Source organism: Berkeleyomyces rouxiae (genome assembly GCF_048999995.1).
Source record: "Berkeleyomyces rouxiae strain 22BRR77 chromosome Unknown BrBRR77_ptg000001l, whole genome shotgun sequence".
NCBI classification, from domain to species: Eukaryota; Fungi; Ascomycota; class Sordariomycetes; order Microascales; family Ceratocystidaceae; genus Berkeleyomyces; species Berkeleyomyces rouxiae.
The window spans coordinates 1,192,923-1,211,164 of record NW_027396491.1 but is presented as its reverse complement, the minus strand read 5'-3'; the positions used below and the strand labels follow the sequence as shown (position 1 = coordinate 1,211,164).

At 50.3% G+C, this 18,242-nt stretch overlaps 4 protein-coding genes across 4 annotated transcripts; all 4 read right to left on the bottom strand.

Moving 5' to 3' along the window:
• Window positions 1–117: 117 nt before the first annotated feature.
• On the bottom strand, window positions 118–3,180 carry BROUX77_000376 (uncharacterized protein; the record flags this gene model as incomplete). Its single annotated transcript, XM_073748444.1, has 8 exons — window positions 118–659; window positions 726–928; window positions 994–1,110; window positions 1,172–2,091; window positions 2,151–2,308; window positions 2,361–2,537; window positions 2,616–2,934; window positions 3,040–3,180. 8 exons carry the CDS (start codon window positions 3,178–3,180, stop codon window positions 118–120), a joined length of 2,577 nt encoding a protein of 858 aa, XP_073608613.1.
• A 711-nt stretch (window positions 3,181–3,891) lies between these two features.
• Window positions 3,892–7,246, bottom strand: BROUX77_000375 (uncharacterized protein; the record flags this gene model as incomplete). Its single annotated transcript, XM_073748433.1, has 3 exons — window positions 3,892–4,092; window positions 4,186–6,412; window positions 6,474–7,246. The coding sequence occupies 3 exons, from the start codon at window positions 7,244–7,246 to the stop codon at window positions 3,892–3,894; spliced, it is 3,201 nt and encodes a 1,066-aa protein (XP_073608612.1).
• A 1,486-nt stretch (window positions 7,247–8,732) lies between these two features.
• BROUX77_000374 (uncharacterized protein) lies at window positions 8,733–10,175 on the bottom strand (the record flags this gene model as incomplete). Its single annotated transcript, XM_073748422.1, has 2 exons — window positions 8,733–9,799; window positions 9,878–10,175. 2 exons carry the CDS (start codon window positions 10,173–10,175, stop codon window positions 8,733–8,735), a joined length of 1,365 nt encoding a protein of 454 aa, XP_073608611.1.
• A 4,567-nt stretch (window positions 10,176–14,742) lies between these two features.
• Window positions 14,743–17,838, bottom strand: BROUX77_000373 (uncharacterized protein; the record flags this gene model as incomplete). The annotated part of the gene is made up of 2 exons (XM_073748411.1): window positions 14,743–17,482; window positions 17,549–17,838. 2 exons carry the CDS (start codon window positions 17,836–17,838, stop codon window positions 14,743–14,745), a joined length of 3,030 nt encoding a protein of 1,009 aa, XP_073608610.1.
• Window positions 17,839–18,242: the final 404 nt, after the last annotated feature.

Here is an 18,242-nt window from a genome sequence, read left to right as displayed (position 1 = left end):
GATCGGCCCCGAGTCTTGGCACGGGCACACAAACAGACACAAGCAGGGACTGAAGAGTTGCGGATAGATCTGCCCCACAAGCCGGACGGCGGCGTGACCCCATCTTCATTCTCACCGTCAAGAATACCGTGGCATCGGCCGCTGACGGATGTCCTTCAAGACCTCCTGAGTGCGCGCGTTCATCTCGAAGCTCATGCCAATAAGCTCCACCACTTCATCCACTGAAAAGTACAGGCTCAGGTCGCTCTCAAACCACAGGTACTTGACCTCGTTCAAATTGGACTGGAGCACCTCCGACAGGAACTGCAAGCGTAGCCATGAAGGCACGTGCCCGGCAATCCCCGAGATCTCGCCTACCTCTGGCTTCTTCGGTTCTGCTGCTGTTCCTGCTAGTCTGCTGGGCAGGAATAATTGGTCGAGTTCTGATACCCGGGATATAATGCGTGCCATCTCATACGCTTCGTCTTGCCCAATCGACGGCAGATCCATGATGTCGCTAATAATCTTGGCCGCGACAGCCTCAATCAGACTGCCCACTGCTCTACACCATGACTCGCGCGTAGCAATCGATTCCCACTCCACAGCAACAGTGTTAACGCGTGCCACTGTAGATTCCATGTTGGCTTCGCTGTCACCTTGTTGCATGACGTTATATGCGCCTATAAAAGGTTAGTGTCTCGGTAAAAGATAGAAAGGGATATCCACTCAAGGATTTAGTCACTCACCACCCATCAAATCCCGCAGAATAGTCTTCTGCATATTGAGCTCATTAACAAATGCTCGATTAGCAAAGGTTCTAAGGCTGGACACTTCATCGTCTAGCTTAAGCATCTTTTTCGTAAGAGATCCAAGGTCTTGTCGCTGCTCCCAGGTATCCGCGAAATCAAAGAGTTTCTCTGCTAGATATAACGCGTCGTTGTACAAAAACCTATAGTGATGGACGTGTTAATGGTAAGCCTGGCCCAACATCCGTGTCTAGCAACATTTACTTACATGTTTCCATTAGACGCAAGTGAGTAGTAGTATGGTGATATTGCCCGGAATAATGAGAGCGCCAGACCCGGTATCGCGAAAAGACCAGGAGCCGCTGAAGAAATCAGGTTATCCTCGCTGTGTGTTCCAGTTAGTACATGTAGTTAAAAATCATAACACACGTGGCAGTATCGCTTACCTTAGCTTTGTAATAGCAACCCCATCTTCGAGAATCCCAAACACAAGCCGTAGCACAGGCTCCGGCATAGACGATATCGAGCAAACGTCTTTAGTGATGACCTCTGTTGGTCCAGACTTGGGTTTGGACTTGTGTTCTGTCTTCTTCGGCGTCGGGTTCGCGACATGAGTAGACGGCTTTTTTGGTGCTTGGGCTTTGGGCTGTTCTTCAACAACCTCGTTCTCGTCGTCACCCCATCCCCAGGCGTCTGCCGCCTCGTCTAGATCGGCCCCGGATTTTTCCTTTTCAGCAGAAGGCCCATCCTGACTTTCTTTGGTTGCAGCATCATCTTCGCCCCACCCCCAGGCATCTGCTCCATCGTCTTCATCAGCGTGAGTTCCAGATGTTGACTTCGTGCTAGAATCTCCGATGTCACCCTCCACCCACGCAGAGTCCCATCCATGATCATCAACTGGTGTCTTCTCCAGTTTTGAGTCGAGTTGTGGTTCTGTCGCTGGCTGCATTGCCACTTTTCGGACTCTCTCGGTAACTTTTGGCGAGCCTAGGCCGGATGCAAGCTTGAATCGTACGGAGTCGAGCGTCGTTTCTCTGCACTTTGTCAGCCATACACCAGGAGCATCACTCACCCACTGGATCAATGCATCAAAGCCCAAAATCCCATTCACCAACAGCACTTCGCAAAAGACCTTGGTATGATGAATTATGTCATCAAACTGATCAATATCTTGAACCAAAGGGGGTACCGCCGGTATTAGCCAATTGTCGATCAGGTTCTTGGTTAGGTCCGCCATGAACTTTGTGCAAAGGATATCCAGCACCTCTGATGGCAGTTTTTGGCTCAAGAATACAAAAACCTTTCCGAGGTCAGCGAGTAGTGAAGCTACCGAGTTGTCTGTCTCGCCATCGAGTGCCAATGTATCCTACCAAAAAGAGTTAGCAACTGAAGGGTATATTAATTGAAGACCAAAATTCAACTTACACCTTGTACTTGAATTGACAAAATTGACCATTGATCAACTTCCATTCGAGGAGATACAATAGCAGCATCAAGATTATGCCATAGTTGCTCCATATGCTCGTCTACCTCTTGGTACTGTTGTAGGCCAAGGATGACGTCAATGAATGACAATTGTGCACCTTTGATATGTTATTAAAGGGAATACAGACAAGAAACAAAATGTGTACTCACCATCTCCCTGGCGGATGGTAAACTTGTTGCTGTTCACATCGGCGAGAACAAGCTCTTTCCACACACTGCCAATCAAGCTCTGGATTTGTGTCTTGAGATCTTGGGCCCGAACTTCGAGAAGTCGCTTTGGTCTGCATAGCCAGTTGACAGGAATCTGACTGATGGCAGCCGTTGATTCTACAAGCCCATGTTAGCCAATATCATTTTCCTGACGCATTGCTACGATAGGTAGCTGCAGCCAGAGTATGGACATACCATCAAGAAGATTGAGTGCCTCAGCGATACTCTTTTCATCCCTTTTCTTTTCAACCTCGTCAAGTAGGATATGCGCATGTTTGATTGACCGCAGAACGCCATGGAGTTGCTGGGCATACTGCACCTCCAGTGTCAGGAACTTGGCCTTCTCCTCCGCCTCTTCAACGGCACGGGTGACATTTCCAGGGTCTTCTGCATCGGCCACGATTCCTTTAGCCATAGCCTGTGAGGCAAGTATGTCTTCTTGCAGAGCTCTAGCATTGCGCACCCAGGAGCCGACTTTATCTCGCGTCTCTTCGTTGATCGTGTGGATTTCTAACTACATGGCAGTCTCTTGTCAGTGGTGCTCTAAGTTTGTCCTAGAACATTATTTCTTCTTCCGAGTAGCCGGAGCTTGTAGACTTTGTGATGTTTTCAAACCTACCTCAAGGCTCTTCTTTGCTGCCTTTAGAGCAGTGATGGCAGGCCCAAGGGCCTCTTGTGACAGCTGTATCGCAGACTGGTTTTCAGAGGGAAATCTCCCATCACGCGCAAACGCCACAATGGCATCACCAAGTTCCGCCATACTCTATTCGAGTTTCTGTCCTGTTTTTGCAGTCTTGTGTTGCTGCCAACAATGCGACGGTGAGGGGCCGCAGAAGATCAGCCTGGCTCAGCTCTACCGTCTGTGGTTGTTAGGGTAGAGTAGACGAGAGCTGAGTCTTGTGATGGCGCCAGATATCTTTCAGCGTCAACCTCGTAAATTCTATTGAGTCGTGCTGTCCCTGGCAATCGCAGCCTGATTCGCAATTTTGTTTGGCGTAGGACTTTCAGGTTCACAAGCTCAAAGCTTTGAAGCCATGACGTCTGGCAAGCTGTCTAAAGTGGGATGAATGGACCATAAGTGTTCACACACTGGCAATCCGTACTAGCATACTCACAACACGAACAAAGTGATAACCCTAAAGCACTCTGTTTCTTTTTTTCTCTTGTAGCTAGTTGCTTAAATTTAATGTATTATGAGTTGACTAGCCAGTCAAACTCTTTGCATTTTCAAGATTCTGCATCAGGCGCACTGTTGAAATACAGGAATAAATAATAGTCAGCCCATATGAATCAAGGAAGAGAAGCTGTTGAAAAGCTGCAAAGGGTGGCAATGAATGATATAACTAAAGAGCATGTGTCTAAAGAAATCTTAACATAACACCATATAAACCAACCATCGAGTATCCCAAATTTGCAAAACACCCAAATGTAAATGCATTATGTCTATCAAAGTGTCCTAGTAGTAATATGTTTAGCTAGACTCGTTGCCTGATACAACATCCTCATCCTCATCCTCATCATCGTCGTCTTCGTCTTCCTCGTCGTCTTCGTCTTCCTCGTCATCTTCGTCGTCTTCAGGGCCCAAGGGCTTAAGACCATAGTCACTCTGGAACTCATCTAGAGGCTGGACACGACTGGCAAAGCCTTGCTTGGTGAGGCTTTCCTTGAGAGTCTAAAAAAGAGATGACGAATGTGTTAGTAGACACGTGCAGAGTGAAAAAGATACTAAAAAGCAAAAAGCCCCGACAAGACTGTAATAACTTACCTCGGTTAGGTTAGGGTTGCATGTAATGACAATGTTACTCTTGCCCGGTTGGAACACAGGCATCAAAATCTCTATCATGGCCTTGCGCATATCATCCGGTGTCACAGCACGGACTTTGGCGAGCATTGACTGGGTCCAGTCGTAAGGCAGGCCCTGCACCACACCAAGTGTGAAGTTGTTGATACCTGCAGCCGTCATGGTCGACTGCTCGCTGACCCACTGGTGTACCAGCTGCGAAATAGCGCCCTCCATCTGGAAGCTTGTGATAGGCTCAGCACCACTAGCAATGCTCTTGATGGAAGCATGCGCCGCCTCGAGCGCCTTGGTGACATCAGGGGACCGGTAGACGTAGAACTTGGTGTTACCAGACTCGACATCACGTGAGAAGCCACATCCGTAGGCCAGACCTTTACCACGAACAGCATTCCAAAGGGGGCCCTCGACGGCTTCCAGGTAGCTGATAGCCACATAGGTAGCAGGAAGATGGGGATCAGTCCAGTCCTTGAAGCCAGCGGCAGTGCAGTAGCCGTAGCTATTGTCAAGCGTAGGCATTGGCACAAGGACGGCACCATACTTGCCAGGGTTGACACCCTCCTCCGATCGCACGGTGTTAGGGGGCTTTATCTTGACAAGCTCCTCATTACCAGTCCGCTTGAGGCCCTTTAGAAGTTCCCAGGCACCAACCGGGTTCCCGATCTTGGATAAGTCACCAATAACCATGATACGCGTGGTAGACCATGCGAACATGCTCTTGCGCAACTTCTCAAGCCAGTCGATGACTGTATCAGGCTGGGTCAAGAGGTACTTTTTCAAGCGGCGGTAGTAGACGTTCTGAACAAGGAGGCGGTTGGCATGTTGAGCAGACTCGGGCTTGAAATGGATAGCTTGAGAGACTTCGCTGGTCATGCTATAACCATCACGCTTTTGCTCAGGCAGATCAGCCAAAATCTTGGCCACAGCAGCCAGAAGGCGATCTTGGTCAAAGATGCTCTCAAACATGAATGCCTGAGCCCAGCGAATGGCAGTAGCGTACTTGTGGGGCTCAATAGCAAACATGAGACGCGTGCCCTCGGGATCGCTCAGAGACTGGGCCGGCTTGATGCTGTAGCGGATAGTGTCGTTCTCGAGCTCATTGATGACCTCCTCAAAGTCAATTCTCTTGCCATCCCGCATAATGGGGGTGTTGAAGAAGTTGTGACGGAATATGCGCAGAAGCGGCTTCAGCTCGGTAGGCACATTTTCAGTGCTGAAATGCAAGTAGACGTGAACAAAGCTACTAGGGACCTGTTCAAACTGGAAGAATGGGGTACTTGGATCATCAGGGTTGGAAACAAGCTTATCTAGCGAGGTTTGAGCGTCATTCGCAAGGAGACCTAGTTGACGAGCGGGGCCTAACCGGGCAGTTTCTGACTTGATAAGTGTGATGGCATCTGTGCCAGGAACAGGGAACTTGTTAACAACCTCGGGAGGCACAGACTGGTTGTTCTTCTTCTGGGCGTCCTCGACAACTTTGGCAAGTCTCTTGAGCTCTTCCTCGCCCAGATCCTTCTTGCGCTTGGCAATGCGTTCAATTTCCTGAGTCTTGATCTTTTTCACAAGCTGGGCTGAAGGAATGGCCTTGATGGAAACGTGCTTGTTGTCAACAAGCCACTTCTTAATGAATTGGCGCCATTCTTCCTCGCTCCATGCCAAAACTTCATCGTAAGCCTTGAGACTTTGCAGATCTTTGAGCGTAGACCCATCGCGGGAACCATAAACGAAGTCAAGGACAATAGGCTCAGACAGGGAATCCACAATCTCCTCGGTGCTGTAGATCGAAGACCGCCTCTCAAAGTGCAGACGGGAGTGCAAATACTTCATATCAAGGGGCTTTTCAACAACTTCATTCAGCAACTGGAAGATGCGGGCTTCGGTCTCGCCAAGCATGTCAGTGGCAACACCACTGGCACGGAAAGCAAGCATGGTCTTGAGACGGTCTTCGGTCCACATGTCGCAGCTGCTGCTGAGCTGCTCTTTCTCAACTAGTTGATTTTCAATGACAGAGGCTGACGAGCCACAGAGGTACGAAAAGACAACGTTGAGGGCAGTCATGGCCGGGGCATCATTGCAGCTGGGACCCAGCCATGAAATGATGATCTCGCCGGTTGATTCGTCCTTTTCGGGGAACTCCACAAAGGTAGAGACAGACTCTTCCAAGGGTTTGGGTTGCTCAGAGTCCACCCAGGGTCTATATATACTAGTTAGTACAAGCCAAAGGAGACGAGTCAGTCAAGAGAGAGCATCCATACCTTTTGAAGGGCGTATCGAGAGAAGGAATATCATTTTCAATGGTCTTTTCGAAGTCATCGAGAATTTGGAGCATGTTGTCATGGTCGACAGTGCCGCAGATGACGAGGCACAGGTTTCGGGGCTGGTACATGTCGCGGTGGAACTGGCGGATACGGTCGTTTGATAGCAGGCGCAGCTCCTCGGGCATACCACCAGTCTCGTAGCGGTAGCCAATGTTCTTGTCGTACAGTAAACGGCGCTGGGCCTGGTCGATGAGCTCATTGGTCTGGAACTCGAGGGCCTGCATTTCCGAGTACACCACACCAGAGTCATTGGCTTCGCCGTTAATGTGCCACACCTCTGTAGTGCATCCCTCGTCGGTTATGGTCGGCAGCATGACATGCTCCAGGTAGATGGGCAGAATCTGAGCGAAGCCCTGCCAGCCCGCAGTCTCGAGAGTATAGACGGTGCGGTCCACGGCGGTGTATGCGTTGGTGGTGGAGTAGGCGCGACCGGCCAGGTTATCGAGAAGGCCCTTGAAGGGGTAGGAGCGGGAGCCAAGGAAGATGAGATGCTCGAGGGTGTGCGGCGCACCGGAGTGGTCGAAGATTTCAGTGGCAACAACAAACTCGCCGTGTACTTTGGGCCCGACGCGGTCGTTGACAATGACGCTCATGCCGCTGCGCTCGGAGCGGTACAGCGTAATGCTGCTCTTGACATAGTCAAGGTCAAAGCGCTCAACCAGCTTCCAGTGGGCGGGGAGTTTAACCTCGGGCGGTGTCGAGGTAGTCATGGTGGAAATCTGCGCGGAAGGCAACGAGCGGCCGGGATAGTTAGCCGTCTACTGTTCTTTAGGGCCTTGACGATGGTCTACGAGCGGTGAGTCCAAAGCCCAAAAGTCCGCGGGGATGGGGCTCAAGAGGTGGGGCTTCCAGCACCAGCGCCAGCTCCACTTTGGACTCCATTGGCGGCTGTTTTTCCTGCCCCTCCTTCATACACCTGTCTCAGTGGTGGATAGAAAGCCCGCTGGCTACGGCTGACTTACCGTACAGCGTCGTCTGTGATGGATGATGGCGACGGCGAAGCTGTGGGAGAATGATCTGGTCAGATCGAGTTTCGAAATAGCAGTGAAGAGGCAATATGGACGAGTCCACATCTCAGATGACCTGGGCCATCGCCTAGAAATAGAAGAGCTGTGTTGGGCTTGAGGGTCACAACAAGAGCCCTGCTGGGATTGGCTGTGGGCTGTGGGCTGTGGGCTACCAAGGTAAAAGTGCCACAGCCTGCTGGCCCTGCAGCTTTCAGGCTTGGGGACCAGGCGGCGGAACAGCGGAACCGGGAAAACTGGGTCCTCGAGGAACGCCTGCATGAAGGTGAAACGAGCCAGGCTACGACTTACATCTAGAACTTGAGATAGACCGTCTCGTGAGTAAATGTCTGCGAGTACCGCGGCAAGTCAGAACCAGCAGACGTGCAGCTTTCTCCCTGCTTCTTGGCCGAGTCACACAAGAAGAGATGGGATAGAATAGAGCGGAGGAGTAGGGCAGGCATGTAAGACGATGTCAAAGCCTCTGTGTACATAAAAAAGCAAAGGAAGATAATTCACACTTGGGATAGACAACGAGTGAGAATCTCAGACCGAGGCCAGATACAACAGCTTCCTGACAGGCGCCCTCTCTTTATACATTACATTATGTTGTGTACGCAGGAGTTTCTGTGTCTCCTTTCACAGACAATCGTAAGTTCTGATGCCATTGTCCTCCACCCGGATCGCTTCCCTGTCCAACCAGCGACTAGATCACGATGCTGTTTGTATCAAAGACAGGGCTATTTCGGGCTTAGCTGTCACATTGGTGCTAACTCGAATTGACCCAGCCTTCTGTTCTGGACCTTCGCCTGCCCGAGAACAATGGGAAAGGCACAACATAATGGCAAGGGGCATGGGTTCATCAACGCAACCAAGGGCACATTCACAAACCATGTAGTTGACTAACTAGCTAACTACACAATGTTAGAAACCTTCATATTGTATGTCCATACGCCTGTAGTTTGTGTTTTTAGGTGCTGCTAGATATTGAAAGAAACGTAGCTTGAAGCAAACTTTTTTTGGGTTTTATTATCAGACATATAGTCCTGTGTACATAAGAAGGAAAAAAAAACGAAAACAGTAGTAATATCCCGCCACAAAATCTCGTCTACTTTTTAAGAGGCGACCCCCGCGGCCAAGACATATATATCGCAGGGTTGCTACACCCTAAATTTGGAGTTGAGGTTCACTCTCAGTTGCCCAAGAGGGCCCTGGCACCAGGCTCACTGCACACGTAAATCACGTCGTGCTCGTTAGTGAAGCCGTTAAACTTGGTCGCAGAGCACTTGGTATAGGCTCCCATATTTTCAAAATAGAGCCAGTCACCGACATCCAGAGTCTGCTTGAAGTGGATGCTCTCCGTAATACGATCGATGCCGTCGCAGGTAGGTCCCCAGATAGAGTACTGCACGCCCTCGTGCTTGTCGCAGGCTTCGGCAGCTTTGGTGTCGTAAATAACTTGACCGCCGGCGCTCAGAATCTTAGCGACAGGGTGCTGATGGTCGAACATGATGCTCGAGAAATTGCCGTAAATGCCGTCGTTGATGTAGGCCATGAAAGTCTTGTCACCAGTCTCGGGCATGTCAATAGTGCGGCGAGCAATAATGTTGCAAGCAATGGTGAAGGCATTGGCAACATAATAGCGACCAGGCTCAGCAATAATGTTCACAGAGCTGTCAGAGGGGAAAAACTCATCCAGAGCAGCGCGCAGAACACCGGCCATCTGGTCAAAGGTCTCGGTGCAGAAGCCACCGCCAATATCCAGAGTCTGCATGTCGAAGCCGAGAGCGCGACCTTGCTCAAAGACAGTGTAGGCATCACGGACAGCCTGGTAAAAGGCCATTGGGTCCGAGGCACCCGAGCCAACATGGAAGCTGACGCCAACAACGTTGAGATCAAGAGCACGAGCCTCTTCAAGAAGGCTCTGGGTCGTGTCCATGGCCGCACCAAACTTCATGCTGAGACGGCAAAGACTAGAAGTATCATCCGTCATGATGCGGAGGAACAGCTCGGCACTAGGAAACAGCTTCGCAACCTTGCGGAGCTCATCGGCATTGTCAAAAGTCATCTGTTTAACGCCAGCTTCGCGAACATAGCGCAGGTACGAGTTAGTCTTGCAAGGCTGGGCAAAAATGATGCGGTTAGAATCAACGCCCATGTCAAGAACTTGTTCAATTTCGCCCTTGGAGGCGCAGTCAAAACCAGTTCCCAGCTCAGCCAGAAGTCGCAAGAGAGTGGGGTCAGGGTTGCACTTGACAGCTGTATAGGGGTGCGGTGTTAGTGAGTGTCACTCATAAAATATCTTGGTAGGTGTGAAGATGGATAAAAATAACCAACCATAAAAGGGCTTCACGCGGGGAAGGTTGCGCTTCCAACGCATGTGCTGACGGTAGACCTCGCCAAGGTCAGCAACAAAAAAGGTATCCTCTTCACCGGCCTCGCAGTTTTCAGGGTCGACGCGCAGGACGCGCTCAGTCAGTGCAGCATTGATGAGCTGCTTGGAGGTGGTGCGGTGATCCGGGGCCACATAATTATAAGGGCTAGGGATGGCGGCGTCGCCAAATCCAGGTTGTTTTATAAACACATGGTGATCGATTTGGGACGGGTAGTGATCAACAGCAGCGGCCATAACCATCGGGGTGGTGGTGAGGGGGTTAGGACGTGGAAAAGTTGATGTTGAAACTTTGGGCGAACGAAGATGACGGTGTTTGTAGCTCCTTATACGTGTAAATAAGACGAGCTAAGTAAAAAACCAACAGAGATGATGAATTTCTGTATGGCAAAGTGAAGAGGATTGTCTTGAAAGACGTTCGTCAAAGTTTATTTTAGGGTGGGCGAGAGCGATAAGTTGCTGTTCCCCGAGTGAGCTGGCGTGGCCTCCTCGACTCTTCCTCGGTTAGAGGAAGAACCGCTGAAGTCTTCCTATGCGGCAGGAGAAAGGGGTGGACGGTGTCGCGGGGAGCGTTGCCGAAGAACAAAAGATCAAGAATGAGCGCGTCGTTCAGATCACTTTTGTCCAGACGAGGGAGGGGGCACCAGGTTAACGATGTGGAAAGTGTGCTGCAGATGGAAATGTTGAGGAGCGAACAATTCGACGGCCGCAGAAGCCGTGATGGGCAGAGATGCCTTTGAAAAGACCAAAGGCTAGTCGAACAAGTTGTACACGAGAAACCGTGACAACAGGGTAATGGGTTGTACAGAGCTAGCACGAGACGCTGGGTCTGAGCAAGACGGGATTGTTAGCAGGCGGTGCTAGGAGGAGACAGACGGTGGATGTTCCAGGCCCAGATTGAGAGGAAAGGAGAGGCGAGTGCTGTAGAAGAACCCCGGTTTGAGGATTCGGAATTCCGGGGCATAGCATCACAAGCATTGCAGAGTTTTCCTCTGCCCTCTCGTCGAGGTAGACGGGCAACGGCGGTATTGGATCATCTTACCTTGAGTCAGGATGCTGTAAGATGAACAGCAAAAGCGAAGTAAAAGTGGTGGTTGCGGGGTGCAAGAAAAATAAAAGGGAAGCTAGAGCGACGAGCAAGAAGTCGAAAGGGGGGAAGAGGGTGATGGAGCCGGGTGGATTTGGATGTTAGGAGCGGCAGCCAAAGCTTTATATTGGCTGGAGTTGTCTACAACCGGCTAACGGGCCATTCGAGGAGGAAGCAAAAAAAGCAGAAAAAAAAGTCAGGGCCTGTGGAGTGGGGCCCAGTAGGAGGTGGCATTAGTTCCTGCTGGCCGGTCTGTGCTTCGGTAGGTGCTGGACCGGAGGGGGTACTACAGGCGCGAGTGTCCCTAAAGACGCTGAAGACACAGCGCTGGCTTGCCCCGGCAAAAGGGCCGATAGAAGGGCATATGAGTCTGCCGCGGGCTTCTACAGCGTCTGGACACCGACAGGCTGGCAATACCGAAATGTTTTCTTTTCCCTAGTTAACAGCGCCTAGACATGCTCTCTGATGTGGCAATGTACGCTCATGATTGCCGCACATGAACACCCAGACAGATGGGCGGCTGTCAAGAGCCGCAGCAGCCACATCCCATCACAGCGCATGCAATGTCCCACATGGCTGGCCAACTCGGTTTGGCATGCTCACTTCCCGTGATGCCAACTCCGCCAGCAGCCACGATCTTGAACACCGAAAACGTTGATCCTTCATCTTGCCATGGACCCTGTTGGCTCTATAATTGGTCATGTTATGTTTATGTTTGCAACCAGTGGACAGAGGCAAAAGGTTCTCCAGACATACACAGAGTCTCCGCGGGTGCGGTTGCCACCACAGGCGGGTGCTGATATCACACATAAAGCGCCAAAGTATGTACGTTGCAGACAGCGCAATCAGATCGCAGCCACCCAGACATAACTGCGGTCTAGATTTGAGGCCCACCGCAGCACTACAATGATGCTGTCAGCGTTGAAAGGCCAGGGACCAGCACCATGCCTCAGCCCAGCCCAGCGCACTCACTTCGACGAGCTGGTTAACCACGTCCCTTTGTTTAGAACAAGCGTTTTTTTTATACTATGAATCATCACATTGCACACTGCTGCACGCACCCGTGGACAGCATCGTTCAACTTTGGCACAGGGCCTGCCCGTGCCAGACCACGGTTTGCTGGTGGGGCGTGACACGAAGGATCCACTTCCAGGTACAAAGTTACCATGCATTGCATTTCATGCATTCAAGCACACCCACACATATAAAACTACATGGTTACATGTGTACGTACATTCATACACGACACATTAACGCATACAAAATCTGCCAGCTTGCCCTGCTGTCCGCCCAAATAAAAGCTTCGCCGAATAACACTCGCAGTTATTCGTCTAGTGTGGCCAACCCGCCCCTGCCAATGCTCACGTCCTCATTGTTGCTCCGCTTCCGCATGCCGCTATTCCTACCGACCAGAATAACCACCGCCTGCTGCTCGTCTATTGTGCTGACTCGTAGCCCCAATCGTGCTGCTTAGTCATTTCCGAATTTTCCCGCCGACTTTTTATTTTTCAATCATCAGACCCTTTTATTTCCTCATGTGTGTTCTTCCCCGCTTCTATACAGATCGCCTCGCAGCGTAGGATGGGACGTCAAAATTCCTCCTCGTTCGCTTCTGCATCATTAAAACCCATACGCAAGGTGGTTTGTATACGGCTGTAGCCATAATAATTCACATGATTCGACTGGATGACCAACTTGGGCACCGGTTCAAGCCTGCCACCAGACTCGCTGAACTTGTGCAGATCACAGACTCCATTCTTACCTGGGCTCTATTTCTATTCTGTTGCCTCTTCCCTTCTTTACCGAAGCATCTCATCCCAGATACTTCTGAGCTTTTGGCCCTTGGATCATGCACTGGCCCAAAACTTGCCAATCAGAAACTTAATTGAGGGCAAATATCCGCCCTCTCCGGCTTGTTCCTAGTGCCCTAGCGACTTGTACCTGCAAATTTGCTACGCTGGTATATGCCTCAGCATCCAGGTGCTCGTAGCTCATAGCAGAGCTGCCATTCGAGCTTGTCTAGCTATGCTTTTGCTGCCTGCTCATGTTTTTAATACCGGGAGAACACCGCTCCGTATCCTCATCGTCCTCCCCTTTCATGTTGAGGGGAGACCGCCCGGTTCATTCTGCGCAAGAAGAACTGCGCGCGTGGAACATCACAAGAACAGTGCTGCTACAGCCGAGAACCAGAGAGTCCCCGAAGAATTTTGACACATCACATTGCGTGTGTTCGAGTGTTGTGCCATGTATCCATCCAAGTCTTTGACATCTGGTTTTGGCCTCCGCTCACACACGAATGCTGCCTGCGCAAACGATGACTCCTCAGTCAGCCTCCGCCTCTGCCAGTGCCGACATGAGGGTTCATGCTTTTGCGAAGCGAACGCCAATCGGATTTGCCATTTGGTAATCGCAAGACACGAGCAATGAAACCACTCACCCAAAAAGCCATCCCTCACCGTCGCCGCTAGCTCGTGAGTGAGTGAACAACACACACGTCTTACATGCATGTGTACTTGTGCGTCTTTACGAATATTCGCCCTGATAGATGCATTTGCACCCCCTGCAACACATCACGGGTGCGCCCGCCAGTCTTGATCGAACTTGGCCACATGCAATTTGAAGAGGCTTCATTTTTCCCCTTTCCAGATCAGCCTGGACTGCATGTTCTCTGACCTGGTGTTCCACAAATCAGGAAGAGCCAAACAATGCACAGTCATTAGACACAACCGCCGTTTGCCAACCCCTAATATCTTGACGGCATACTGACAAGCAGCATACATTTGAGAATACTTGTTTTGCCTTTGTGCTTAGTGATTTATAAGGAGGACTACCAAGCCTCATTTCAGCGTTTTGAGGCATATTATCCTCATACCCAAAAATCCATTCAGACGTTACGCCACCTATATATAATGTAGACATCGCTTTAGTCCGATGACTGAGAATCTCGTAGTCATCAGGTCTGATAGCGAGCCCTGTACGCCTCAAAGTGAAGAACTGTGCCAACCCGTCACCGGCCTCGTCGGGAAAAAATGTTGAAGAGAAACAAGTCCAAGCCGCCAGACAGCAGTTAGCACAAGCAGTGGCAGCCCGTATCACACGGGGATGTTGCTCACCGGTTAGGAACACACCATGTGCATGGCACGAGTAACACGGAAAACGCCGAGTTAACAACCGAGCTGTCACGCGCCTGCTCTAATCCTGCTCTTGTCTTGAGACCGGACCGATCACATCCGCCATCTTTTTCTTCAACCGAAACTGCTTGTGATTGGCGGCAGTCGCCACTTTGAAGAATCACTCTTGCGTCTTTTTGTGATCTCAAGGCCATGGGAAATAGAGCCAGGAGACGTATCATGTTCCTAACGCTTCATACAAGGGGGTTATAAGTCACATATAGCACCCGTTTACCAGAGGGGAGAAGGGGGAATAAGGATAGAGGAAAGAAATCAAAGCGAGGTATATAACCACTAGGATTGCCTGTCTACAAAGCAAATAGCACCGCAATAATCATGCATGAGCCAAAGAAGCCAGCACAAAGCGCAGATATAATCACGCTGCTGTCTAGCTTTTTGAGCTGTGAAGACGATTTTAGACAAAGAGTCTATATCAAGTCGATAAATCATAACAGAAGTGTTGTACAAAGAGGGAAGAAAAAAGGGGGAGGGAGTAGGGTATATCTGGCCTTTCCAAGCAGCCTGTTCGACGTTCGTGTCGCACTGCATAGTCCTATGAGCTGCTGCCCATATCCCGTACATTCCACGAGTCGTCGATCCAAGATTGCTTGGGGCCAAGGAAGGCAACACGGTGTACGTTTGCAGCAATGCCCTCGACGATATACTTCTGGGCCACGCTCTGCACCTGTTCCTTGGTCACATCAAGCAGCTGCTGGCGACGGATCTCCATCATGTCATGGTTAACTCCGCTCAGGAAGCGCCCCAGGCCAATCTGGTTGACCGACTTGGGGGCATCTAGACTCTTAAAGACAGAAATCTTGGCTTCGTCCAGATCGCTAGCTGTCCAGTCCCGATTGACCGCCCATTCACCGGCCTTGTTCATGATCGAGAGCGTGTTCTGGGGGTTGGGGTCACGGTAGGAGTAGAATCCAAAAATGCCATTAAGCCCAGAGAAGTAAGCACCGCCACCGTAGGCACCTCCCTTTTCACGAATCTCCTGATGAAGATGTTTGTCACTCAAGAGTTTGGCTAGAATCTCGAGCGGAGCAGTTTCGGGGTTGGTGTAAGAAACGGTAGGCAATGACATGCCTCCGTAAAAGACCTGGTAAGGAAGAGGGAAGAAGGTCTTGGTAGCGAGTGACAGGGGCTGGCCATCAAAGCCAAAGAGCTGATTTTGTGATCCATTTAGCCCACTGGAAAAAGAGGCAAGGAACTTCGTGAGAGAATCACGGTTGGCAGAAACACTCTCGGCATCGCATGTAATAGATACCCGCATGTTACCCGCGTCAAGAATCGTGTTGCGAAGGGTCTTCAATTGCTCAATAAGACCCTTGACACTAGACCATTCTGGCTGAATACTGCGGGCCAGAGACGTCATAAGCTCAACTTGTGCAAGACCTTCAACTTGCTGCGAGAGCCATCCATTGCGGGTGGCTCCTGACTCGGCGTAGCCGTAAGCATAGCGGTGACCGACCGAAGCAATATCATTCACCACACCGTCGGCAGAAGACTGCAGAAGCTGCGAAATGATCTTAGGCGCGTCCTCGCGCTCAAAGTTGGTGTCACGAAGGAACTTCTCAAAGAGACTGAACATGGCGGGAATGTTGCGATCAAGGGCCATACCAGTGAGGATAACACCCTCCTTGGCGGACTTGAATTCGGTAGGAGACGGAGTAGAATGGTATCCTAGAGAAATCCCACCGGTCTGAAGCTTGACTAGGTCTTCAAACTCTTCGGTTGAGAGTTCATGGGTACCAAGACGGCCCATGCATTCCGTCAACAGGGGCAGGAGACGACGCAATTCTTCTGGAAGGTTATTTACCTCCATGATAGCACGGAAGTAGGTTATTCCATTGGTAGGGGCTTCTCTCCACTGCGTTGCAACTCCAGACACCATGTCATCGGAGAGAACAGGTGCCTCCTTTGAGCGCGGGATATCCTTAACGTAAACAGTGGGCAGGGCACTAAGATCCTGAACCTGGTTCTGTTGTTCTAGAAGCTCCAGCTCCCGCTTTTCGAATTGCTTGCGTGCGTTCTCCTCGCCACCGAGGCTCCGGACAGATTCTTCAATCTTGTTGCTCAGGCGAGTTTGCTCCTCCTTCATAAGCTCATCAGCGAAGTTCGCAGAGGGCTCCATCGTGAAGGTAAGAGTGTTGTCATTCAACAAATATTTTTCTAGCAGGCCTTCGAGATAATTGCCTTTGGCTAGATTGGCTTGGATTGCATCGACAATTTCATTCCACTTCAGGGTCTCAAAGGGATCTATGCCGGCAAACCAGCGGGAGAAAACCTTGGACAAGAGGCCAGTACCAAAGCTAGCTGTCTTGTGCTTTAGAGACAGTTCCAACTGGTGCATAATACCATCGATCTTGTTCTTGTCAAACCCAGCCTTCTTGGCTTCTCTGAATATTTCTTGGATGCGAACTTTGAGCTGAGGAACATCTTCTTTTTTCAAGCCAGTGAGACCAACTGAGAACATGTTGCGACTTCCAGCACGGCTGTAGCCAGAGTTGGGGCTCCAGTCAACTCCAAGGCCATTTTCTATCAGTCCCTTGTACAAAGGAGATCCATAGCCATCCATAAGAAGGTTTGTCATGAGTGAAAGAGCGAAAGCCTCAACACCATCATGAACATCGCCCATGATCCAAGTAACAGAGCTCTTGAACTGCTTGTCCTCGGGGACCAGAGGGTCCATAGGTCCAGGCAAAACTACCTCTTGGGGTCCCGATGACAAATCGATCGGGTTCTTGATTTCGAGAGATCTTGGCTCGGGTTGGAAGTAGGAAAGCTGCTCATCAATCTGCTCCAAATGATCCTCGAGGGGAAAGTCCCCGTACGTGAAAAATTTGGCATTGCTGGGGTGATAGTTGCGAGCATGGAAAGCCTTGAGTTGTTCGTAGGTAAGATCCGTGATTTTCTCGGGGTCACCGCCGGAGTTGTGAATAGAAGGGTGGATGTAATCCTTGAAGCGGATGTAGTATAGGTAACTAGCATCGGACATCTGACCCTTCATCTCGTTATACACGACACCCTTGAATACTAGCTTGCCGCCCTCTTCTCCAGCCTTCGCCTGGGGATTCTCGGGTCCAATGCGCCACCCCTCCTGCGTGAAATCCGTCTCCTTGAGCAGGGGATTTAGCGTCGCGTCGAGATAGACCGACATGAGATTCTTGAAATCTTGTTTATTCGTAGTCGCGAAGGGATAATACGTGTAATCAAAGGCAGTGAAGGCGTTCATGAAGTTCGATAGAGAGCGAGGTAACATTTTGAAGAAGGGATCCCGCACGGGGTATCTAAGACACAAGATGTTAGATTCGAGCTGGCGACAGCATAACCAACACGCTCAAGGCCTGACTCACTTTTCACTGCCACAGAGCGTAGTATGTTCGAGGATATGCGGAATGCCGGTATCATCAGGAGGATTGGTTTTGAACCCGATAGAGAAGACATTGTTGCTGTCCTCGCGCTGGATGTGAAGATAGTCGGCGCCAGTCTTGTCGTGTTTGAGGTGAATTGCAGTAAGCTCTAGCTCGGGGACGCGCTTCGATCGCAGTAGAGTAAACCCATTGATCTTTTCGCCAATGGCCGGGTGCTGAGCTACAGACGCGAAATTGCGCCGGCCAATGGCCTTGACGCTATTGCGCAACATAGTATCTTTCGGGCAGTCTGTCTAGTATCGAGGCCGTCAGTTGCTAAACAATGAGGGCAACAATGATTCAGTACAAAGGGTTGCAAAGACAAGAGAGGTTGGTTGCTACAATATACCAGGTTGGTGACGAACAAGGCTGTTGAGACTTGATCTCATGCGTCTTATTAATCCCAAGCTTTGAAAATCGGGTCATGGTCGCTTAAACTTTTCTTGGCTATGATGTAAACATTAACCCTAAACCGACACCAGTGAAGCAAGAAAGACTGCGTCTGTACACATGTACATTCATACTCATTTTCATTCGATGCAACTTCATGGCCAAGCTCCAACGGTTATATGGCTACGCATTAACTGAGCTTGAACACTGAAAATATCACAATATTGTTTATCTAGAGAAAACACTA